The sequence below is a fragment of the Taeniopygia guttata genome, chromosome 2 (assembly GCF_048771995.1).
Source record: "Taeniopygia guttata chromosome 2, bTaeGut7.mat, whole genome shotgun sequence".
NCBI lineage: Eukaryota > Metazoa > Chordata > Aves > Passeriformes > Estrildidae > Taeniopygia > Taeniopygia guttata.
In genome coordinates this window covers 121,916,575-121,941,409 of record NC_133026.1, presented here as the reverse complement: position 1 = coordinate 121,941,409, position 24,835 = coordinate 121,916,575, and the positions used below count along the sequence as shown (strand labels likewise).

The 24,835-nt window shown below is 37.1% G+C and overlaps 1 protein-coding gene across 3 annotated transcripts; it reads left to right on the top strand.

The window, feature by feature from the left end:
- The first annotated feature begins 649 nt into the window (after nt 1–649).
- PEX2 (peroxisomal biogenesis factor 2) lies at nt 650–23,991 on the top strand. 3 transcript variants are annotated; one of them, XM_072924776.1, is made up of 3 exons: nt 650–914; nt 1,075–1,329; nt 19,473–23,991. In XM_072924776.1, exon 3 carries the CDS (start codon nt 19,492–19,494, stop codon nt 20,404–20,406), a length of 915 nt encoding a protein of 304 aa, XP_072780877.1. In that variant the 5' UTR covers nt 650–914; nt 1,075–1,329; nt 19,473–19,491; the 3' UTR covers nt 20,407–23,991. The 3 variants fall into 3 exon arrangements, with proteins under 3 accessions (XP_072780877.1, XP_072780878.1, XP_012427555.5); XM_072924777.1 differs by having other exon boundaries at nt 1,075–1,395; XM_012572101.5 differs by lacking the exon at nt 1,075–1,329 and having other exon boundaries at nt 651–914.
- The last annotated feature ends 844 nt before the right edge of the window (nt 23,992–24,835 follow it).

Sequence of the window (24,835 nt, the reverse complement as noted above, 5' to 3'; positions counted from 1 at the left end):
GTCAAAACTAGATGGTTTGGAAATTAATAAATCACTATTTGAGTTTCTTTTAACTTTTATTTAATAAACGCTGACAATTCCCCCCAACCAATTCCCCAAGTTGCTTTCCAGAACAGTAGTAGCCAATTTCACAGCGCAGTTTGCCTCACCTAAAGTGCACAACACAATTAAATGAGCTTTTGAATCGTCTGAAACACTTTGAGCCCGTAAGGAAGACCTGACACCGATGCCAGGAACTAACAGAGCAACCACGTACGGACAGTGCAACTGCTGGAGAAGCACGGCCTGCAGTGCTCTCAGGCTGCTGCCGCGCTCCTTCCCCACTCTGCTGGTTTCTCCTCTCACACGCCTGTGAATCCTGCCCGCGAACGCTCCGCAGGCCTCCCGCCTCCCCATGGACTCCACCCGAGCCTGCCCTCGACTCCAGGCTGCTCGGTGACCGCGCCACCCCAGGCCAAGAGTCGCTCCCCGGCCACAGGACCGCTCCCCCGGCGAGAGCCCCTGCAGGCGCTGCCCAGCCGCACAGGGCGGCCCCACCGACCCCGGGACCGCCCCGCCCCCCGCCGCCATTGGCTGCTGCGCCTCACCCGGGCGGCTGATTTGCTCCTCGGGCTGTCAGTCAGACAGCGCGCGGCCCGCCCCGCGTGGCCGCCGTGCCGGGAGCCCTTCCCGCGCGCCGTCCCGCTCCCCGGAGCGCTTCCTGCGCAGGCGCGCCGGGCGCTGGCGGCGCGCTGGGGTCCGTGCGGCCGCCGCTCTGGGCCGCTGCCGCTGTGACCCGGCTGCGGGAAGGTGCCCGCGGGCCGGGGCGGCTGAGGGTATAGCGCCCGAGGCGGCTCCGTCCTTCGCTGGGAAGCTCGAGGCCGAGCCTGGCGCAGACGCGGAGTCGCGCAGGGCTGGTCCCGGCAGCGGCGCAGGTCAGTCGGGACGCGGGGCAGGACGAGGCGGAGCGGCTGCGGCGGGCGGGAGGGACCGGGCCTGCGGCAGAGCCCATCCGGGCACCCCCGCGGCCCGGCAGGCCCTTTGGCTCAGGCCCCGGCGCTCATGCAGGTCCTGATTATAAAAACTTGTGTTTAGCCTCCTGCACTCCCCGGTCGTCCCCGCTCCGTGAGTCCCGCTGGCGTTCAGCCTCGTGGTGCCTCAGCGTGCAGAGACGGGGAGATTTCCAGCTAGGCCCAAGCTAAGAGAGGACAGAGCCCGCTAACGACCTCTGCGAAGAAAAAAGAGCATAATATCCTGTCAGAGGGGTATTATCATCTGAATTGTGATATCAGCTGAGAGACTGAAACATTTATAATCTTCGAGGGTCATTCCTCTGACTGCCTACTATAGGTAGGAAAGAAATCTAAACGAGGGTTGCAGCTTTCTACTTTCTGTTAATCAAGTTTTGTTCAGCCTGTAAGTAACAAATCATTGGTTCACTCCAAAACAAATGTGGATTTATTCTGAATGGTCGATGTGTTTTGACATACAGACAAACTCTGCTTATGACATAGTCCATACTGGAAACCACAGCACTGTATTTCTTGTATGCTGACACCTGTCAATGTGAAGGAGGTGTTCCCTAAGGGCAAAGATGAAGTATGACTAAAATTTGTCTACTAAAGGAAGTTTGTACTAAAATTTGAGTCCAAACTACTTTGCCATTTGATTTCATTGGAAGTTAGTTCTTGTCAGACTTTTTTGGAGTTTTTCTTTACATACAGTTTAGCAATAGTTGATAAAGTTTTCTTTTTAAGACTAATGCTGGTTTTATTCTTTTTGAAGACGTGTTTTATCAGCATTTTCTTCTTCAGATTTCTTTTTTCATCTTTCTGCTGCAGTTCCTCCTCAGCAGCAGCTTGTTCTTCAGTTCTTGGCTGTGCAACATGACTAGTTTATATAATGAAGTAATAAGTAGTAAAACAGCTGAAAGTGTCATTGCTGGTACTTTAATTAAAGTAGCAAATAAGCTATTAAAGGGAGAAAAAAATGTTTTGGGGTTTTTTTTCAGTGTTTGTTTATACTACACGAAGTCATCAATTTCTGTTACTTCCTGTGGGGTTAAATTATATGTATAAATTATGTTATGTTAATTATGTTAAATTATATGTATAAATTAGCTCCTTAAAAGAGCTTTTTTTCTTTTTTAATTTTTAGTGGAAATTGAATAAACCGGTAGGGCACATAATCAGGAGTACTAAAGGGATTTGACACTTATATTTTAATTCTTCTGGAAATTGGTACAGAAATAGATATCGTGTCAGTATTGAAACACCTACTTTGGTTGCTTGTGGCTCTAGCATTAGGTGTTAGTAAGAATAATTTTTTGGAGTTAGTGCTGCATTGATGGTTGGGCTTGATGATCTTAAAGGTCTCTTCCAATCTTAATGATTCTAGTATTCTGTGATTTACTCTTTTAATTACCATGATGATTGTAGTGTTCTCTGTATCTTAAACTTTTTGATTGAGTCTGTGAATTAGAAAGTGGAATATGTTTAAAGCTGTTATCTGTGAAGGTTTTGCAAGGATCTTGTATTGCACCCACTTTCTTGCCTACTAGTCTGGAATTTTTGGGGAGAGTCTAAAAAAGGTGGAGTGTTTGGGCTTTTTTATGTAATGAGAGTTTGTGTATATATCAGTATTTCAAAAACCTCAGTGTTATGTATATATATGTGCAGTTTTTAAAGTAGGAATTGAGGATGTTTGTTATTGAGTACAGAGTATTGTGAAATTGCATTAATGTGGGGCCTAGGCAATTGAAATAACTCTACTTAGCATTTTGCCTCTATTTTTGCATCCTTTTAACTCCTAGGCATATCTATTTTCAAACTTGTGGGTTTTTATTTGTCAAGAACATCCTTTTCAGCAAATGAAAAAAATCAGTTCTCATTAATGTTGTTTTAATTAAGTAAATAATTAAAATTGATATCTCTCTGTATGAATGTCAAAATATCTTTTACTTTTCTTAGAAATGTTGAAAACTGTAAAGTAATAGTAGCAAACTTACATTTATTTGAATCAGCTCAGGCTTACGTATCTCATAGCTAATCATAGAACTCTTAGTATACAGCTGTATAAAATACCATGTTCTGAATTTATATTTTCCAAAATTTATTTCTTAGGTAAGGGTCCTTCAGATGCAATATGGATCTACCCACTTATTAAAGGGCTCCCAAGTAGCTAGAATGGCATGGCTCAGTTCATGTTCATAGAGTATTAGGGACTGGGCTAGATATATGTCTGTTCTGTGCAAGGAGGGTGTTTAGATTTGGGAGAGAATTTTTTGTTTGTTTGACAGCTGTTTGTCTCCTATTAGATTATTTTATTATCCGCCCATGTCTGTAGGTGAAGTTAATTTCATTAAACACTGTAGTGACTCACAGAAAGGTTTTGATACTTAAGATGATCCAGGACATGCAGGAAGTAAACATTCCTGTAACAGACTAAATTAAATTAAACTAAAACTTTTAAACAGGTATTATTAATATATAAAGACTTGATTGAACCCTTCATAGAATAGGGTAGGAAAGGTAATTTTTATTCTCTGATGTTTTTTGACACTGTTACTAATTCAAGGACCTTAATTTGTTCTTTGACATCAAATGCTATAGTGAAAGTCAAAAGACATTTTACCTTCTCTGTTTCTAGACTTTTGAGGTCACAGTCTTGAAAATGGCTAAAAACTGCTACCTAGACAATATTTGGGAAGGAAACATAGTATCAATACCAAGAATATGGTGTAAAATAAATGTCTCTTCAATATGTAAATCATCCAAGTGTAAGGAGTGATATGTGAATCCAGTATTAACATATAGCTGGATGTAGTAATGAAGCATGTGGCCTTTCAGGGAAAAAAATACCTAAACATTTAATAATTACATGTTCAAAATGTGAGATAGTGGGAATGTCTTTTCTTACTTTTTTAAACATATGAAAGTAGTTTCAAAGTCATGAGGTTCAGAGAGAAGGGAAAGGGGGACAAAGAAGGGAAGACATGGACAGCTTCCTGAAGTAAAATTAGTAGTAAATTAAACAGTAGACAAAAACAGTCAACAATTTGAGACTATAATTTAAGTACCTTGTTACCCATGTGTTTTATTTCTCTGCTGGTTATAATGGCCTGCTCTTGCAAAACTTCCAAAAATTCCACAATACTGTTGTTGCACTTGGAATTTCTGAACTTAATCAGTGAAAACGGCAATCAAGAAGATGTAAAGAAACAAATAAATTTGGTCCAGCTAACACTAACTGATAAGCTTCAGACATAAATACAATTTAATTGAATTAGCTTGTAAGCATGTTGTGCTCCAATAAAAATAATTAATATAATAATAAGAAGCGTGCATAAATGTTTGAATTAAAAGATAGCACTGTATTTAATAAGAAATGTTCTTCGTATACTACCAATAAATTCATTCTATATTAATGTCAGTCTAACTGAAGAATAAGATATGTTATATTACTTTTTTGATACCTTACTTCTTAAACCTTTTTGGTATTTAATGATTTTTGGGCAGAGAGGGCTTTTTTTAAGACTCTCTAGGTAATAACTTTTTCAATAAAGAAGTTCACTGTATTTATGCCAATTTAGCAATATTTTCTTTAAGCTATATGGTCTCTGACAGAAACTAATGTAATCTATTTCTTATTCAGTCAGTTAGTGATATTAGTGTCGGCTTTCTCTGAGAGCCTAGTTTAAGTATAAGAAAGTAAGATCAATGCCCTGGAATTTAGGAAAGCATGCTCTGGCCTCTTCAGGGATCTACTTGGAAGACTCCCCCAGGGTCAGGCCCTGGAGGGATTCAGCACAGCTGGTTGATACTCAAGGATCACCTCCTCAGAGCGGAGGAGCAGCAGTCCATCCCAACAGTTACGAAGTCAGGCTAAAATGCCAGCAGCCATGCATTGATGAACAAGGAGCTCCTCACAAAAGTCGGACATTAAAAGTAAATGTGCAGAAGCAGGAAGGGATAACCTGGGAGTAGTATAGAGGCAGTGTGTGAGCATGCATGGATGTGATTGAGAAAGTCAGACTACCTGGAATTGATTCTGGTGGCGGATGTCAAAGACAACAATAATTGCTTCTGTAAATACACCAGTAGCAGGAGGAGTACTAGGGAAAATGTTGTCTCATGGCTGAATGAACAGGGAATGTGGAAAAGGCTGAGGTTATGCAGGCTACTTTTGCTTCCATCTCTACTAGGAAAGACCTTCAGGAGCTGTAGAACACAGGGAAAAGCCTGGAGCAGGGAAGAGGTACACTTGGAAGAGGTCATAAAATAGTTAAATAAAGAGAACATAGATAACGCTCTGGGAATGAACCCATGAGTGCTGGATGAACCATGAGCTGGCTGATACCATTGTGAGGATAGTCTCAATAATTGTCAGACTGGGAGATTGAGGAACTGGGAGAAGTGCCTGTAAACTGGAGGAAAGTCAATGTTTCTTCTGTTTTCAAAAGGTCAGGAAGAAGTAGTCAGGGAACTACAGCCTGATCATCTTTACCTTCATCCCCCAGAAGGATGGAAGGTGATGGAGCAGCTAATCCTGGAAATGCTTCTAAAACACATTAAAGAAAATGATCGGGAGTAGTCAGCATAGATTCACCAAGGGGAAGCCATTCTTGACGGACCTGATAACTCTCTACAATGAAATGACTGTCATGGTAAACAAGGGGAGGAGAGTAGATACTTGCATCAATAAGTCTTTCAGCAGTGTCTCCTGTGACATGCTCTCGGAGAAGCTGCTGCAGTATGAACTGGGTGAGCAAATAGTCAGGTCAGCATAAAATGTGCAGAACAGATGGACCACAGGGAAGAGCAATCAGTGGTGTGAAGTCTAGTTGGATGCTGGTAACTACTGTTGTACCCCAGGGGTCAATACTGTGTTCAGCCCTATTTAACATCTCCATTAATGATCTGGGTAATGCAATGTGCAGTTAGAAGATGATAATTTTGTCAATTAAAATCAGTCTTTCAGTGAAATACCCTAATGTAAATTTCTCCCTAGCAAGGTCTGGTTCCCAAATGTTAGCTATTTAGGAAAAATATCTGAATTCGCGCCAATTTTTCAGAGTATCCAGAAAGTGAATTAAAATTTTCAACCTAAATGATAGTACGTTGTTTATGACTTTAAATGGACTCACTCACTGTATTGCTGCTGCAGTTAATGAGGACAGCTGCTACAACTTGATACTTCTTTTGGTCTGCTGAAGTTTATTTCAGTGTGGTGTTTTCAAGCAGGCTGCTTATGCTGTTTTGAGGTTTTTATTGGGTTTTCTTGGTCTGTTTTTTTTTAGAGATAGGGTTGGTCTTTTTTCCTTTTGACAGCTATTAGCATACATACTTTTTCACTTAGACCACTGGAGAGAGTCACACCCTTTCTGTTCCTCTCATTTTAACTAACAAGTGTGCTTTCAACATCGCCTGCTGTACAGCACTCCCTGTAAAGTTAAAAGCAGCAAATAAAAAAAATTTTAAATGGCCAATATATTGTGCTAAAAAGATGCAGGCTTATAGTCTGATTGTGCTGTATATGCACAGAGGAGGTAGCAGGCTCTGTTCTGTAGCTTCTTCAAGAGTTGCTGTTCCTGTAGAAATACACCTGACTTAAAACTGCAAGCATAATCAGTTAACGTCTGAACTATACAAAAATCTTCAGGAAAGGGTGCTGTCTTTGTAACATGCCTCTCTCAGAGATGGGGGTAGGGTTTTTTTGGTTTGGAGGTGGAATACATAAACTTCAGAAGTTTGAGTTTATTTCAGACTCTTTTGAAAAGGAAATTAAATTCAGCTTATTCAGAGTAAGGGAAAAATAGAAGAGAAATAAAGAACTTTGAGGTAGAGGAAAAAATGGACATACACAATATAGGAAGAAAGAGGAATTACAGCAATCATGCAGCTCTTGATACAAGGTTGATTCTGACTGGGTCTGGGCACTTTTTCCTTCTCCTTCAAGGGAGGACTTGAGGTTTTTTTGCCTTCAGGAGGAAGCTGAATTGAATGCTGCTAATATTCATTGTGTTTGTATTCGTAGCTGCCTCGGAACAATGTTCCTAAAAATCTTGTCTTTGACACTCCTTATCTCCTGTCTTGATTTTTGCTAATATTGTGAGTGGAGTTAGAAAAGAAAGGAGTTAATAAAAATTTAAATTCTAAGAAAACTTGAAAAAATACATTAAAATAATAGTATTCAAAAGTAATATTAATTCTGTAGTCAAAGAAACAGAAAAAAAAGTCACAAGATGGGTTTGGTAAGGAGGAAAAACTTTTCCTGAAAGGGAAATTAATATAATGCCATGACACTCTGGGGCATATCTAAATCATGAAGGGAAATACACATTGGAATTGCAGAGGTATTTCAGAAGCTGTAACAGCATACAACCCAGGCTGTCTAGCAAGGAAATTATCCCTCTTCTAAACGGTTACTTGTAATACATATATGCAACCATTCAGTTGATGCTACAATGCGAATACAGGATTGAGGAGAAGTATGATGGAAGTGTATCAGTCTTCCCTTGTGTGCTTAAAGTTCCCCTAATTACCAAGTAATAAAATTGTCAAGGGCTGGGGGCACTAAGCACATCAAATTTTCCCAGCACCCCTAGTAGTCATTGTGTATGCCCAATGTTTCAAGGTACAGTCAAACCAGAAAAGCTGAAAGTAGGGAGGAATTGCATAGTGTTACTTATTTAAACAGAGTAGCCTCTCACTTGCAAGTCAGCATGAATCCTACAGTGGATTTGTATGAATAATTATTTTTCTTTTCATTTTTCAAAGACGGCTAAAAGTTTCATTATTTGTGTTTGCAGTGTTGTGGTGTTTTGCTTGCACATTCAGCACATTGAGATTGAAGACAAAAAGAACAGTTCTTCAAGTCAAACAAAAGGCTTGAATTTCTGTCTTGTGTTAACTGGTGGTGGATGTAGGAGCGTGATGCTGAGATGCAAAGGCATCTGGTTTCACGATTACCTGGTTTTCCTGACCCTGATGTTCTTTTTACTGTAACTGCATGTATCTTATCTGATTCTGTGGTGACCTGTTTGCATACTAAATCTGCAGAAAAATAAGTTTAAATATGTTGGGCTTTTGCCAGTTCAACATGCAAAACTGGTTAAATTGAAGGTCAAATGAGTGCTAATGCTAATCTGTAAGATAAGGGCAGAATAGACGGTAGAAGTAAAATGGGAGACAGTGACTGTAGCTGTCAAAAATTACATTACCTTAGGTTTATAAAGAACATGAACCTGAAAAACGAGACATTTATGTCGAGTACTGCTCTTTATCCTTGCACCAATTGAGAGTTTTTGATTATAATTAGATCAAATTATTCATAAGTTATGCCATATAATACAAAGCCAAAATTTAAAACAGAGTGAACAGGCTTGTCTTTTTATTGATGCTGGATGTTATTGGTTCTAGCAAATCATAAATATAAACAGTCTGTGACAACACATTTTTACAGAGTCCTCCTTTTGGTACAGATGTTGACAGGAGTTAATTATGACTTAGGCATTTAGGACCACTTTTACCATTCTTATCTAATAAGTATTTCTAATAAAAGGTAAAGGACCTTATGTTCCTGCAGTGCAGTACTTGGATCAGCATTGTTGCACTTGCATATTGCTGAATATTCATGACTGTACAGTTAGTATGCATATGTATGTGAAAAGGAAGAAAGTTGGAATAAAATCTGGGCAGTGACTGTGTTCCATAAATGATAAGCACAAATGTTTTATGCAAGGGTTCTGTCATCTGTGGTAAATTGTATCAGAGTATGTAGAGCAGGTGTTGCTTCTGAATCTCTTGCATGTATCTTCTCAATCTATATCCTGGCATCTCCATATTTACCTGGTGATCCATTTTTATGAATCAGACAGGTTGGAGCAGAACAGAGACACAGAGCTATGAAATGCGAATTTAGGTTAGATTACTTTTTGTTTGTTTTTTAGGTAGTTTTAAATGGAAGAAATGTAAGGAGGGGCATGGAAAACCAGTGAAATGCAGATGTCATATATGTCATGAGGTATAAGACCAACTTTTCAGAAAAGCAACAGTAACCAGCAAAGGAAGAGTTATGGCTATAACTGCCCTCTCTGGAAGAGTTATGGCTATAACTGCCCTCAGTATACTCACAACTGTGCATTCATGTTCTGTCGTTGACTGAACCATTCTGAAAATGGAGCTGCATATCTCTGCCACCAGGTGACATTTCACCTGCTTTACATAAAGATTGCACATTTACTAAGCCATGCGTTCTTTTCACTGCTGCACAGCATTGCAGTATTACTTAGCCATCCTTTTACCAGAACCTCATATCCTTGTCACACCCAAAATGTCTTCAAATATGAGTCTCTCAGTCATCTGTTGATCACATCAGCAGGTGAGACCTACATTGTTAACTTAATTCTTAACTTGGCTTACCTTTTGTATCTCCTGATACTGGTTTAGTCAGAGATGTTGCCCCTTCCTTACAAAGGGCTGTTTCTCCCAGCTAACCATCACAGTTGCCATTCTGTTAATTACTTTATCTAAATCTCTCTTCAGCATTTTAGTTCATCTACAGTAAAGGGAAGGCACTTCTCCAAATAATTGCTATTACCTGGTTCCAAAGAAAAAAGTCTTTTGTGTATGATACACGTATTTTGCTCAGCATATAGATCAAGGGATTATTAACAATGTTTTTTGGAAGTCTTCAAGTTACAATGCAGCTTTGTTTTTTACACTTTCAGTTTTTTGTCACCAATTGCTTTAAAAGGAACAACAGCTAGGTTTCATTTAGTGTAACAGAAGATGAGAATTTATAAGTGAAACTGACATGTCCCGTTAGAGATGAATTCGTAATTTGATGTACTAAGGAGCAGGATGACAAAAGAGGAAGTAAAATGAGGGAGGAAGAGAAAAAGGATATGGGATTAAGAATAATAGTTATGGAACATTAGCTTGTTATGTGTTTTATCTTCCTGTTTATTCCAATAAATGAAAATTAGGGCTTATCAAAAAAGTTGGTAGGATGATGCTGTCTCTGACTTCTATGCTATGAGGAATACAAATATACTTTGAGGTTTTATAACTTTGAATTGAGCATTGGAAATTTTAAAAGGTAGTATTTTAAATATTAGTTATGAGGTAATTATCAGATCTGGTTGTTTGGATTGAATAATCTGTCTCTTAAGAGTCCTGACTGATGACAAATTTATCTAAAGTCAGTAGAAGCTTTTAGCATTCAGAGTATCTTAAGGATGGCCAGTAATAGTCTTGGTTGCTAGCATTCATCGAGGGGATGTGTTACAGTGATGTGGGATTTTCGGTTTCCATCAAATGCTGTCAGAAATGACTGATTTACAGCTTCTAACAGTGCATCACCTTCCTGCTGCTCTTCATTACTGTTGTATCAATTCTGGCTCTTCTGAGCTGGTTTTGATTTTGTAACTTGAAGCCCCAATATTTTGATTCTGGCAGGTGGTTTATGGAAGATAAATCAGTGAGCTATCGTTAATGTTTCCTTGCTGTCTCCAGGCATTCAGTAGTGGCTAATCTCTTGTATCTCATTTTATGAAATCTAAGTTTACTGAGTTAAAATTGGAAAAGCAGCCTGTGATTTGAATGTGTCTTTGTCTTGTGCTTGGTCTTTGGATGTTAAATGTAACTGTAGCATTTAGGATTGTGGGATCATTTACTAATTGCTCACCTAACCTCCATAACAAAATTCTTAATTTTATCTATGGGATTTGTTTGTTACAATCATTCAGTGTTTTCCTTGAATTTGTCTATTATGAGAAATAGTTCTTTCTCCCAGGAATATAAGAAATAAAGAATAGTTTCTGTGATTGCAGTGTGTTATTGACTTTTCAATTAGTATTAGTAGTTATTTTAAACAGTTAAAGAATCAATTTATGTTCTTTAGAAAATGATAGGTATTTGTCTGAAGTATATAGGAATCCAGATAGTAATACAAAATCAATCTTTTTTAAGGTTATTTGAGGTAATGATGTAGTGATAAGTTAAATTTACAGTGATTAAGAGACAACGCTGTTGGGGCTCCCAATTAGACTTTGATCTGAGGATATTTCTCTCTGCACTTGATAAGCAAGAAAGAGATGAGAATTAATGGTGAGACATGAGGCTTTGAGCAGCTGGGGTCCATGTTCTGTGTTATGAGAGTTGGTGTAAAGGAAGATTTTAAAAGTTAACTGAGTATGTATCGTTTGATTTCTCATCTTTAAAATTTATTGATTTTAAATTGACATCTAAAATATCCTCTGCTATTGAGAGTACCCAGAAAGAACAGTTAAATGATAAATTTTCACAAAGAAAAAAGTAGAACACTCCACATTAAAAAAAATCTCAGCATTCTTGTGATGGGTGAAAAGGTAGTTTTGGTTGCTATCTGTTGATACCGTAATTTTATCAACATCAAAGGAGGGATAGTAAACCAAGGCTATGGCTTGCTTCCCTGCTCTTACACACACCCAATATGGCAATACACAATACCAAATGTATTGTAGCTCCTGAAGGAAAAAGGGGCTGTGTGTTAGTGTTACTTCCAGAGAGGAGATGATTTCTAGCATGCCCACTCTACATCCTGCTCTCTCATGCTGGGACCGTTGATCTCAATGCTGGGACTTGGCAGAGTGTAGTCCGTTGTAAAGGCTGAAAAATTGCTGCATTTAATGTATTCTCTGTTGTTTCTTTGTGTTGAGATAACTAATAAAATAAAATAGTAATAGTGAATGTTAAGAGAGTCTTTATATCAGGAATTCTTCCATGGCCTGGAAATTAAAGAGTTGTCCAGGCAGAAGTAATAAAACATGATTAGCAATGAATATAAAGGAATAGCATAGGAATGTAAGAATGAAATTGATTACTCTGAAGAACAAAATAAGTTTCAATTTACAAAGCACAAGAAAAGAATCAATGAAAGGATCCAAAAATCTGAGTAAGAGGAGGCACGAAGGGATAAGTCCATTACCTAGATCTGTTATTAAATAAGAAAGGAGAACAAGGAACAGACTTTCAAAGACTGATTCTTCCCTTCATACTTTGTAAAAGAGATATATTGTGACTTGCTACTTTCATAAAATTAATCTTAGACAGGAAATAAGAGTGGAATCAAAGCACAGAAAGAATAGCCTAAGGAATCTTAATACAGATGTGCTCAAGTGGCAAATCCTAATAAAATTCATCCTAGAATGATTGAGGAATTAGGCACTGCTGATTTTATTTATTTATTTAATATCCCAGAGGGTGGAAATAGCCAGCAAAATGTGTTTGTGTGTATCTGGTTTTGTGCTACTTTATTCTTCTGCTAAGAGAATTATTGAAACTGTCAGTTTTGATTCCAAATAAAGGTTCAGGAGTAAATAGTTTAGCAATTAATTTGTATCTAACGATGTGTAGAAGAGAAATGGTAAAACAGCCAGTATGGTTTGGTGAGACCTGTTTGTAAGAAACCCCAATATTTTTCTCTTCTAAATAAGAATATCAGGTTTAGTAAGAGGAAAATTTTAGTTACAATGCAGCTTTATTTTAATAAAATCTTTTTCCCTACATGAGCAAACTAGGGAAACGTAATGTCAATATTGTCTCCATTAGATGTTGATGTTATCAGTATGAAGTTAAAAATTGCCTTTTCAGAGTAATTATCTATAGTACCCAGTCAAGATGAAAAGGCATTAGTGAGTTGGATGATGGAAGAGAACACATACTTAGAAAAGTACAAGCTGAAGAGAGGTTGAGAGTTTAGGGTTTTCTTTTTGCCTTTGTTTTAAACATAAGATCTGAATCCAAAATACTCTTGATGAGTTTGGAAAGTGTAAAGTCAACAAGATGAAAAACAATGCAAGCATTTAACATGAAAAACTCAAAATACATTAATTCAAAACAGGAAATAATTACTCAGAAAAATTAGAGAAAAGGACATGAAGATATAGTAGATCTCAAGGTGAAATGCTGCTGGGGAAAAAAGTAAAATTGTTGTTTTGTTGTGGATTTTACTTGGGTTTTCTGTTTGGATTGGTTTTTCTAGAGGATCATACCAGGCATGTTGTAGGAAAGCAGATATTGTCTCGTTTGGCAAATCTAATTGGTTCTCTCACATGCCTTCTGCTCTTGAGAAGGTGCAGCATAATGGAAATTCTTTTTGTTGTTCTTGATTTCTGATATGGAATGAAAACTGTCCTGATTTTTACTAAACATGCTTTACACTGAATATGAGAAAAAGAGTCTTTGTAATCATTAGGGCCATAAACCACTGGAACAAACTACTTAGAAAACTGCAGTTAGCTTTCTTAATAGACACGTCAGTATATTCTTGAGCCTGTGTTCATGCTGTGTTAGGATTTGATGGTCTCTTGTAGTCCATTCCATCTCTCTGTAAATACAGTTTTAGACTACATGTTTTGTCTACACAGAAGAGATTGTGTAAAAGAATTAAATCACAAATTCAGTGATGTTAGTTTGTGCTACTGTGGATGTGCTACTTATGCATCCTAAATATAATTTTAATTTCACAGAATAAACTAGGTTGGAAAAGATCTTTGAGCACCGAATTGAACCTATGACCTAACAATTCCTCATCAACTAAGCCATGGCACTGAGTACCATGTCCAGTTTTTTTTTAAACACCTCTAGGGTTGGCGACTCCACCACCTCCCTGGGCAGATGATACCCAGTCTCTCTTTCGGTGAAGAACTTTTTCCTGATGTCTCACCTAAACTTCCCCTTGCACAGCTTAAGACTGACTATGTCCTCTCATTCTGTCACTGGTTGCCTGGGGGAGGAGACCGACCCCAGCCTGGCTACAGCCACCTTTCAGGCAGTTGTAGAGAGTGATAAGGTCTCCCTGAGCCTCCTTTTCTCCAAGCTGATTTTATTTAGCTCCCTCAATAGTTCCTCATAGGGTTTATGTTCCAAGCCCCCCACCAGCCTCGTTGCCCTCTCTGAACGTGCTCAAGCATCTCAAAGTCCTTCCCAAACTGAGGGACCCAGAGCTGGACGCAGCATTCAAGGTGCAGCCCCACCAGTGCCAAGTACAGGGGAAGAATGACCTCCCTGCTCCTGCTGGCCATGCTGCAGGCTAGGATGCTCTTGGCCACCTGGGCGTGCTGCTGGCTCGTGTTCAGCTGGCTGTTGACCAGTACCTCCAGCCTGGGCACTGTCCAGTCACTCTGTCCCCCGTCTGTAGTGCTGCAGGAGATTGTTGTGGCCAAAGAACAGGATTCAGCACTTGGACTTGTTAAACTTCATGTTGTCGGACTTGGCCCATCTATCCAGCCTGTCCAGGTCCGTTTGCAGAGCTCTCCTACCCTCCAGCAGATCGACACATGGTCCCAGCTTGGTGTAATCTGCAAATTTACTGATGGTGGACTCAACCCCTCATCCAGATCATCAGTGATAATATTAAACATGACTGACCCCAGCACTGGTCCTTGAGGGACACAACTAGTGACTGGCTGCCAGCCATTAGGAACAAATTTTGGTTTTTAATTTGTTTTCATTTTGCTTCTCAAAAAGTGATTTGACAGATCATACTTAAGGCTTCTGCATGCATGTCTATTTGTCATTTATAATGATTATGCTAGAAAAGCAGGGAATGCAATTGCAGTAGCTCTGAGATAGAAACCCCTTGATTACTCATCCACAGAGAAAAGCCCTGTGGAAAAAATGGCACCCAAGAGGTTACTTGAATTTGTATATTTCTTCAGGCAAAGTTTACAGACCTGTAAATTTAAATGTAGAATTTTTGTGGGCAGAATGCATTGACAAATGTGCCTGGTGGTAATACATCTCCTACTGATAGTCCCAGAACAGGTCAATAATACTGCTTATATTGATAGTAGCAATGCAGGAGATGTTACTTGGTATTATAGCTAAAATCCATGTTATCCCCTTAATTATAATTACATTAATATTGACAGGCTGTTGACAATACTCACATTACTATTGATAGATTTCTGTCAATAACATGTTTCCAAATAAAATATATTCATTCATAATTTCTACAAAGCTCAGTATCAGCACTAATATACACCAGAAAAAATTCCTTTTTTCCCTAGTGATACACAGTAGGGTTTTTTTTTTGTACTGTGCAAGTGAGATTGTTTATTTGTTTGGTTAAAAAAGACAAAACAAACAAAATACAGGCTATTTAAGAAAGGAACATTTTAGGGTTTTTCAGTTGGTTTTTTTTCTGGCAGGCAATTATTTTATTTTTTCTATGCAGTATCTCTGACAGTATAAAGGAACAACCTTACAAGTACCAGTCTTTACTACTTAAAAAGTATTTATGTAAAAGGTTCATCACACATTGAATTCATTATATATCTGAATGTTGATACCTGCCTCTTTCATTATTTGGTCTATGATTTTGGGTTCTTATGTTTTAAAAGTGACTTAAAATAAGAATTAAAACAGTAAGGATGAGAAATAGAATTTAATGAAAAAACATGAAGGAAAACAAACATTCTCTATATTCTGTTTAGCTCAGCAAAATATGGAATGCAAAAATAACATTAAAAAAGTACAAGATAAATGTCTTAGTACTTATAGGGTGTGTTTTTTATCTAGTTTTAAGTTACTATAGTTCTCATTTCTACTACTGCGTGCAAAAACTATATAAACTGAAAACCAAAAAATTTCTAAAAGGACTTTTCATAGAAGTAATTTTTAAAGGGAAATTTCCTACCATAACAAAATTGAGATAAAAATTTAGGGCACTTCTCTCAAAGAAACAGTTGCTCTTACTCAGATCATTAGGACATTTGAAGACAATTTCATAGGACAATATAGATTTCAAACTGTACCTTTTAATATTTCCTATGAGAAATAAATATCTTCCCTTTAAGTGCAATAAAACCTTAGATCAATTCAGAAGAAAGCAGAATGGATAGCAGAACATTAAGCACACGGAAGTGTGCTTACATATTAAAATCAGAAGTATATGGATATAATCTTTAGGTAACTTACAGGGTCCAGTTAACTGCCGTGGCCTATGGCAAGCTTTAAATGTTCTTAGCAGGAAAGAACTTCAGAACAATGCCCAGATCTATTGCTTGAATTGAGACCACTTAATTTTTCATCAAAAAGGAAGCTTTTAAAATGTTTTTTTCTTTCTTTCTTTAAAACATCACTATGTTACAAGCATAATTTAAAAGATAGCATCCTTAGCGTTGTTTGGTATTGTTCCTATTGCATATAGTCTGCCTAAACGTGACTACAAGTTTAATCAATTTGATAGCTGGTCGTTCAGGAAGAGACATTAAACGTAACACCATTAAACAGTATATATGGTGTTGATTCTGATTTTTTAAAAAGAAGACTTGTTGGATTTGGAAAAATTTCACAGTTAAAGAACAGTAGTTTTGCTACTCAGGCATGTTGTCTCAAAAGTGGTCCCCATTTTCTGTATACAAAGTTCCAGTGCACTTTGACAGATTCAATAAAATTATTTCCTTCAAATACAGTTCTGTGTACAATGATAGACATGAAAAAAAAAAAATCAATTAGATTCTGCAGTGAGGAAATGGGAAGGTCAAGCTCCAAGTCTGAGAGAAGATTTTAGTCTACTCTCCTGTGAAAATTTTGAATAAATCAGTTGCTAAAATGGATAGATCAGGCATCATTTGGTCAAGTTTCAAGAATTTCTGGGGATGGAGATTTCAGTCTTTGTAGACAGAATGCTCCAGCTTCCTTGATTCCAATTAGAATTTCTCATGTAGTGACTTAAAACACAGTTGCCTCTATTTCATTGCATCTCACAGAAAACTTAGGCTTAATATGCTCTGCAACCCTTAGGAAATAGAAGATTATTCATAGACCACTTCTTAGCTGACTTATCCTTCAGGTTGAACCATCTGAGTTCCTTGAAGTTCTTCTCATGTATCAGGGCCAGGGGTTCCCTGATGGTATTAGTTACAGGACTCTTTTCAGTTTGTTGGCATTTATTTTGTAGTATTCATAGAAAAGAGGCTAAACTGGACTTAGTATCCCAGGTGTAGATTCACCAATGCCAAGTGGAGGGTAATAAGCACATTTTTCAGTCTGCTGGCTATACATATTCTAATGTGCTGCAAGGATGCACTGGTGGCTTGTCTTCAGCATGCTGCCTGTCCCCACATCCTCTTTTTCAAAGTAGGAGTGCAGTCATGCAGGCTCCCAGCCTATGTGTGTTTCAGGAGCCATCATAATCCTGTGGATCTGACACATTTTACTTTGTCTTCAGAAAATTCCTGATGAGCCCTTGCTCAGGTTTCTTTAAGTAATAGAGTTATAATGGGAGAAAAAAATCTGTAAATATTCTTATAAATAAGGAAGATATTTATTTATGAGAAGCCTACAATAGAAATTGTTCATAGCACCTACAGTAATGAAAAACAGAAAAAATTGTTGAACTGATGTTGGAAGAAAAAATAGTTGAACTGATATTGGAAAATAGTAGATGGATCAAGGAAGTTGTTTGATATGATGTCCCTTTTGAGTAACTAGCATTTTTAAAGGAGGTTTTGTGTGTTGGGAGTTATACAGAACACTGAAACAAGTAGAACGAAGTAAAATGAGTAGAACAGAAAGTGAAGAAAACATTAGACTTTTACAGATTATGAATGAATTACCAGTGACAGGTTCTAGAGCAGGTGGTTCTCAAAGGCTCTGGTTCCTAAAATAATAGTGAAATGAAAAGATAAGGGATAGGAAGGTGGATGGTCATTGGTGCTGGAGTTTTTGAAGTGATGCAGCAAAATCCAGTAGGGGTTGAATTGACCCCTTTAATCATAAATTAGACGAGAGAAGTTACTTGGATCATACTGGAAAATGTTGCCTGTGCTTTGGTTTCTGCTGCAGAAAAGACTTAAGTGTGAGGGAGACAGGCTTAGGTATATAGCCTTTGTATCCTGTTTTATTCAGCTGTGTGAGTTCACGCAATGAACCCTATAGCTGTTTGCCCAGAGGAGGTGGCCTTATACCACCTTCAGCCATGTTTTGCCTGCTAATAAGAAGGGAGGAGTTTAAAAAAGCTGAGTGGAGCTATTGTATGCTCTACCCATGTAGCAATCTTAGGTAATTGGAAACTACAGTTATACACCCTACACTAAGGACAAAGTCATATTTCCTTGCTGTGATAACTAATGATAAATATGGAAAACAGAAAGGAAAGCTACAGATGATGTTATATACTGTGTTTTAAATCTTCTCAGGTATTCTGTTTCAGCAAACGTTTGTTTGAAGGATTTTTTTTTTAGCATTCTTGGCATCATTATCAACCATTACTACCAAGAGCCTCTACAGCATCTTTTACTCACAGTAATCTTGTATGGTTCTTTTTCTCTTACATATAAGAATTTGAGACACTACCTCCTATATTTTCTTCAGAAGACTGTGGACTCCTTACAGATCTGTTATGCAAAGAATCTGGTTTAGAAAGTGAAATATGTTGCATACTGAAAATACTTTTGAAAATACTTCTGAATCACTTTGGAATTTAAACTGTTGACAAAAGGAAGCAAAAATTGGTTACCCCACAATTTTGCATTGAGATGTTACCTGTATTTTATTTTGGCAATTTATTGCATTTATTTCTCAGCCAGACATCTCAGACAGATGCAACAACATTTAAAAGAAGCTATTTTAAAAAATATTTTTATTTTTTTCTATAATGCTTGAGCAAGAGGCATATACATTTGTTGATGTTGCTATTATACATTAAACATTTTGCCTGGAAATATTATACAACAAGTAGCACAGTCCCACATCTGTCAAAAACACTCTAGAAAATATATGTAGTCTTCAGTGAAGTATTGTACAATAATTTATGTCTGGATGCTGAATATTTCTTAAATCTCATATGACTTTTCTCTAAACAACTCACTGTGTTTATTGAGAAAATTTTATTTTTTTATTTTATTCCCACCTTAATTTCCATCCATATCTTTCTGTAATTCCTAAATTTGTCTGTATTTCTATGGTTTTGCTTTCAGCTGTAGCAATTTAAGTGTTCATATGACAACACTTGGTCTGCCTCTTCTTTCCCAGACTTTTTGGTTTGTATTTCATTTTCCCTATGTCTCCATAAAACACCATATAGTGTTGCAGTTCTTCTTTCTGATCTATTTTAAGGTTTAATTGAATATTAAAATTATTCCCTGCAATATTTTAAAATGTATATATAAATTTATTAATAGCAAATATGTATGAATATCTGTGAATTTTTCTGAATATCTAGATGATGTTTATAATCAAATGTTAACTGTCTGTGAGAAATGGTCAATCATAATTTCTTCTAAAAATAAGATTTTAAACTAATTTAAATGTGTGCTAATATTATATCAATGTAAACTTCCCTAAAGGAATTGTGGCATATTAATAACACATTTATAGAGCATTCTGAGAACTTTGTTGTTTCTTGTCTACTGGTGGTATATTACAAGTTTGTTATTTTTAACAAAAATAGAAATAGGAAATACTCCACTATACTAAAGTCTATTTGTCTTTTATTTCTAGAAAGTTTATTTGTGAAGAAATGGCCTCCAGCATTGGAAATGAGAAGAGTGTGAATCCTGTGCTCAGAATAAGTCAGCTTGATGCTCTTGAACTAAACAAAGCCTTGGAACAATTAGTATGGTCCCAGTTTACCAGCTGTTTTCATGGATTTAAACCAGGGGTGTTGGCTCATTTTGAACCAGAAGTAAAAGCATTTTTATGTCTTATATTATGGAAATTCACTATCTATTCCAAGAATGCAACTGTGGGGCAGGCTATTCTCAATATTCAATACAAGAATAACTTATCTCAGACAGAGAAATACCAGCCTTTGAGCAAACACCAGAAGTTATGGTATCTTATTTTCACTGTTGGGGGAAGATGGTTGGAAGAAAGATGTTATGATTTATTTAGCAATCGTCAACAGCAATCTTTCTGTAAAATTAAGAGCTATATAGGTTTTGTATCTGGACTTCTTAAGCTTTGTGGACTTGTAAATTTTCTGATTTTTCTTCGGAAAGGAACATTCGCAACACTTACTGAACGCATTCTAGGAATCAGGTCAGTTTTCTGCAAGCCGCAAAATATTCGTCAGATAGGATTTGAATACATGAACAGGGAACTCTTATGGCATGGCTTTGCTGAATTTTTGATATATCTGCTACCACTCATTAATGTACAGAAGCTTAAACTTAAAATTTCCTCTTGGTGTTTGCCTATCGCAGGTCTTTCCAATAATGAAAACACATTAGCAGCTCAGTGCAGGGAATGTTCACTATGTGGAGAATGGCCTACCATGCCACATACCATAGGCTGTCCACATGTTTTTTGTTACTACTGTATTAAAAGTAACTTTTTATTTGATATGTATTTTACATGTCCTAAATGTGGCTCAGAGGTACACAGTCTTCAGCCATTGAAGTATAAAATTGAAATGACAGAATTGCATGTTTGATATGAAGTTGATTTAATTTTATACTATACATGATATATATCAAAGAGATTAATGGAAGAATTCAGAAATTATTGAAAGCAGACTGCTGAAAGATGCTTTTGGGGACTCTGTAATTAATGTAATGTGTATTTTTACTGGTCTTGGGTTTTTATTGAGTAACAGTGCCATAATGCCCTACCCCGCTTGGCAGATTAGGGGAAGGTAGTTTAGTTGAATTTAATCTGGGTGGCGTGTGGGGGAAACAACAACAACATTCACAGGAGGTTCAAGAAGAACTTTTACTTGCAAACTTATGAACATTACAATTGATTAAGGCACTTGGCAATCTTTAACTTACCCAGACACAGTGCCATTACCAATTTACCTAGTAGATGGATTAAGTGGGAAAGTTGTTCTTTTTGTGCCTAAAGAATATTTAAAATTTTAATTCCCAATATGATGTTACACTAAAAAAAACCAAAGGTATAAAGAATATTTAAGGAAAACAGTGCACCTTCTAGACCTTTGTGAGATGACAACTATTTTTCTCAGGCAGCTATGTCTCTGAGCTTCAATTACATAAATATTGTCTTCCCTCAGAAGCTGAGGGATGAAACCCATCATCCATTGGAATGTGGCAGATATTCAGGGTAACCCACATTCTTCTGAGTTAGAGACTCTGAAGAAAATTGTTTACTCACAAAATGCTGTCTGTAGGAATTGCCACTCATCTTTTTTTGGTGTGGTCTAGGTGGGTGCCAAATCTCAGAGTTCACTTCCACACAGAAAAAGATCAAACACAGTTATGTGCATATTAACATATGAAAGTAGGTAATTTCCTGCTTTTTGCTTTACTATTTGCTTTCTTAGTTGCCTTTGCAAAGTTTTAATTGTTCTAACACTTCATCCATTTACTCTTCCACCTGGTTTTATAGGATTACTTTCCTTTTAGTTGCAATCATTTTTTAGCAGGAAGTGTTATTCAGAAGAGTCCCATTAACACAAAAATACATTACGTCCTCTTTTGAATCTTAAATTGTCAAAAACATATACAGTTAAATTAAATAAATAGCTTTATTGTGGCTCTGTTCTTGATTGGCAATCATCAATAGTCAGTCCCAAAAATAGCAGGGTAACAGCTGATTGAGTAAATTTGATCTACTTTTATGAAATGGTTTATTACATTCTTCATTCTACATTCTGATTATAACAACCCACTAGTCTATTTGTTTGAAGATCTTAAATTCTAGGTTTTGATCTCTAGAGTGACACACAGTGCTTTCATCTGATGTAATTAGATATAGTTAGCGGGTGGGCAGCCAAAAACTTCATTAATTCTGCTGCTGTTCTGTGAGTCAACAGAGATTTCAGAGCAAGTGCTTTCAGATACTGTGCTGCAATATTATTTGCTGTCAGATATGTGTATTAGTAGCCTGCCATATTTCTGTTATTTGCCATTGCAATTAGAACCAGCAGGTGCAAACCTGTTTTTATTAAGAGTATGAAAACTGGCAAGTCATTTGGAGAGCATCCTGAAGTTACTTCTTATTCCTGAAGGAATTTTGTATTAATTGTCCTTCCACATCACTTAATAGCTTTTCCCAAAGACATGTTTTATTAATGCTGACTTCAAGGTGATCTAATGTCTCGAGAAACATCATCAACATTTTGGTACTTCAGTCTTTATCTGTGTTTATTAATAAAGACTTGTACGCATCCAAAATCTAGTGTTTGCAGCTTACAAGCATAGCACACCTTTGTTTGCTGTGGACTTTTCATTTATTCTGAAGTCTCAGAGCAGTTTTTTATCAAAAGAGCGTGGATTCTCTGTATTGGCCTCTGCTAGGTGTCATGCCCTTCTTAGGTTGGAGTTCGCTTCTTTCCGATATAGAAATATTTCATTTTCCTGAATATTAAAGAATGTTATCTTCCTTTTTCATTCCATCTCCCTCTGTCCTGCTATTTGATGTGCATTAGCTGTATGAATTTCCTGGGGTTTGTTTTGTCTCTTGCAGTTTCATGCAGGTAAAGTTTGTGCTCTGTTTTTCATCCCTGTTACACTATCAATAAAAAACCTGTTTCAAGCAGTTTAGTACCTCTGTTGTACAGCTGGTTTCTGCTGGCTCTGCTATATCACACTTTACTGTTGGTTTGTTTTTTTGGGTTGTTTTTTTTTTTTTGTTTTTTCCTGGAATTAAACTTCTAATGCTTAACTTATGTTGACTTATTATAGCAAAGCATTGGCCTACTTCTGTACCACCTCCTCATCACTGTGTTTGGTTTGTAACTGATAGTATTGACAAAGTTTGTGAAGTCTGTGTCTTGTGGCATAAATGGTTTTTGTTACCCTGAGAACCTAGATCTTTAGGTGGGGGTTTAGTTCTTTTATTTTACATGCAAGTAAGCAGGTACCAAGCATCTCACAGAAGTAGGTGGTTTTGGAAAATAATGGGTTTTTTATGTCAGATAAAGATTTTTTTTTATCTCCCATATGGTGAAACCTTTGCTCAGTTGTAGTCACTAATGAGTCCAGGGTTCCAACTTGAATATTGAAAAACTACCAGCTTACCTTTTTAGTACTTCAATATTCAGCATTTTCCTGAAGCACTTTAAAATTAAAAATACACTTTTTAAAATATTCTAATTCTGTTTTGTTGTGTCTTGTGATCTATAAGTTGCAGAAGAGTCTTAGTTGAAGATATTACAGTAAAAAAATCAGATCCTTTGTAGACTAATCAAAGGATAATTAGATTTACATATTAATTACCTTGATAAGTTGTCCTCATAAACATTATATTTTTCAGGTTTAAACACTACTTTAACAAAGGACTGCTACATCTGGTCCTACTTCTTGCAGTAAAGAGAATAAATTTTGGTTTGGAATGTTAATCTTTAAACAAAAGTGGATTAGTATTCAGCTACCATTAGAATGTACTTATGAGTAGTCATACGTGCATCAGTGAAAAGGATAAATGCTTAGAATTCAAGGAAGTTAAAGGACCAGAACTTCTGTTCAGTCTTGGATAGGAGTTATAGCCTTTTATTACCAGTTTTCTTTGTGCTCTGTTGACTTGGTGTGCTACATGAACATTTTCATTATGAAAAATCAAAAAGTGAAGGCATAAATGAAACAGACTAATTACATTAATAAACATACTAGAAAATTTTTCATTTCTTCATTTGAATGAGAATTACCAGTTGCCACAAAGTGTGATTGGGGAGGCATTTAGATGAAAGGAGTCAGAGAATGCTCTTTTTTACTTCCACAAACCATTCCATCTACTCTGTTTGTTTTAAGGGAGGTCTTATAAGTAACTTTATAGAAAGGTTAGAAGTGGGAGTTTCTGTGAAAGAAATGAGAGGGATAGTATTTGGTTCCCGCCTTACTTGGAAATACTTTTTTTTTTTTTGTAACTGTGTGGTATGATGAACAAGGATGATCTCAGCATTAGTAAAGAGACAATGTGAAGAAAGATGAAGGATATGTATTTGCTAAATACAATCTATTATAATGTCCTTATTTGAGAATAATAATGCAATTGTTACCTGGGATGTGTCATTCTTATGAAAACCAAGTTGACAAATAAATGATATTTTTTAACAGGAGGTTCTGAGGTTTGCCTTTTTCTTAAGAGAGTTTTTCTGGAAGGGTGGTTATTTCTTACTCAGTGGGTGACTTCATACTTTGTCATTTATGAGACTAAAATGCAAAGTGAGAAACTAGTTTAGACTTCTCTTTAAAAATTTCTTCAGTTTTAGGTTAAAGCAAATTATCTTTTCACATTTCTTCTTTTGAGCAGATTAGTCATAGCTGTTACACTTTGCTGTATGTTTGCTAGGAAGCTGTGTTGGCTTTTACTGAGAAGAGAATATTGTGGCGTGACTGGGCAAAGGATATAATAAACTGATGGTCATTTGCTTTTAATACAGTATGGTAGCCTCAGCTGCTGCAAGTCACAGTGTATATAGCCAAAACAGCAGAAGCAGTTTGAAAGTGGTGCTTCAACCCCTTACCTATTCCCCAGAGGAAATCTTAGTAGAATTTGTTGAATAGATTACAGCTGCCTGCCTTCAGCCTCCCAAGAGCGTTTTACATGCTGGCAGCATTAAAACATCCACCTAAATTGTTATCACAGTCTTAAGTTTCTGCCATTCCAGGGAGTCCACCCCAAAGTGAGGAGCTGGCAAGGTGGCCAAATCTTGTTCAAGGAAAAGACATTTGTGGGCAGAATCCCTCTCAGCCTGGCACCAGATGAATCACAAACATGCACAGGCATGTTCATACAGCATCTGCTAAAGCCAATTGGTCATCTTTTCTGTTCTCTACAACATACCTGGGGTTTAGAATTCTCAAACTGTCTGTTGATCTGCATACAAAAATGCAGCTCTATTTCAGATAAAAATGTGGGCACACTTGTACAGCAGCAGGTGCAGGTAGTTCTATGTCTTG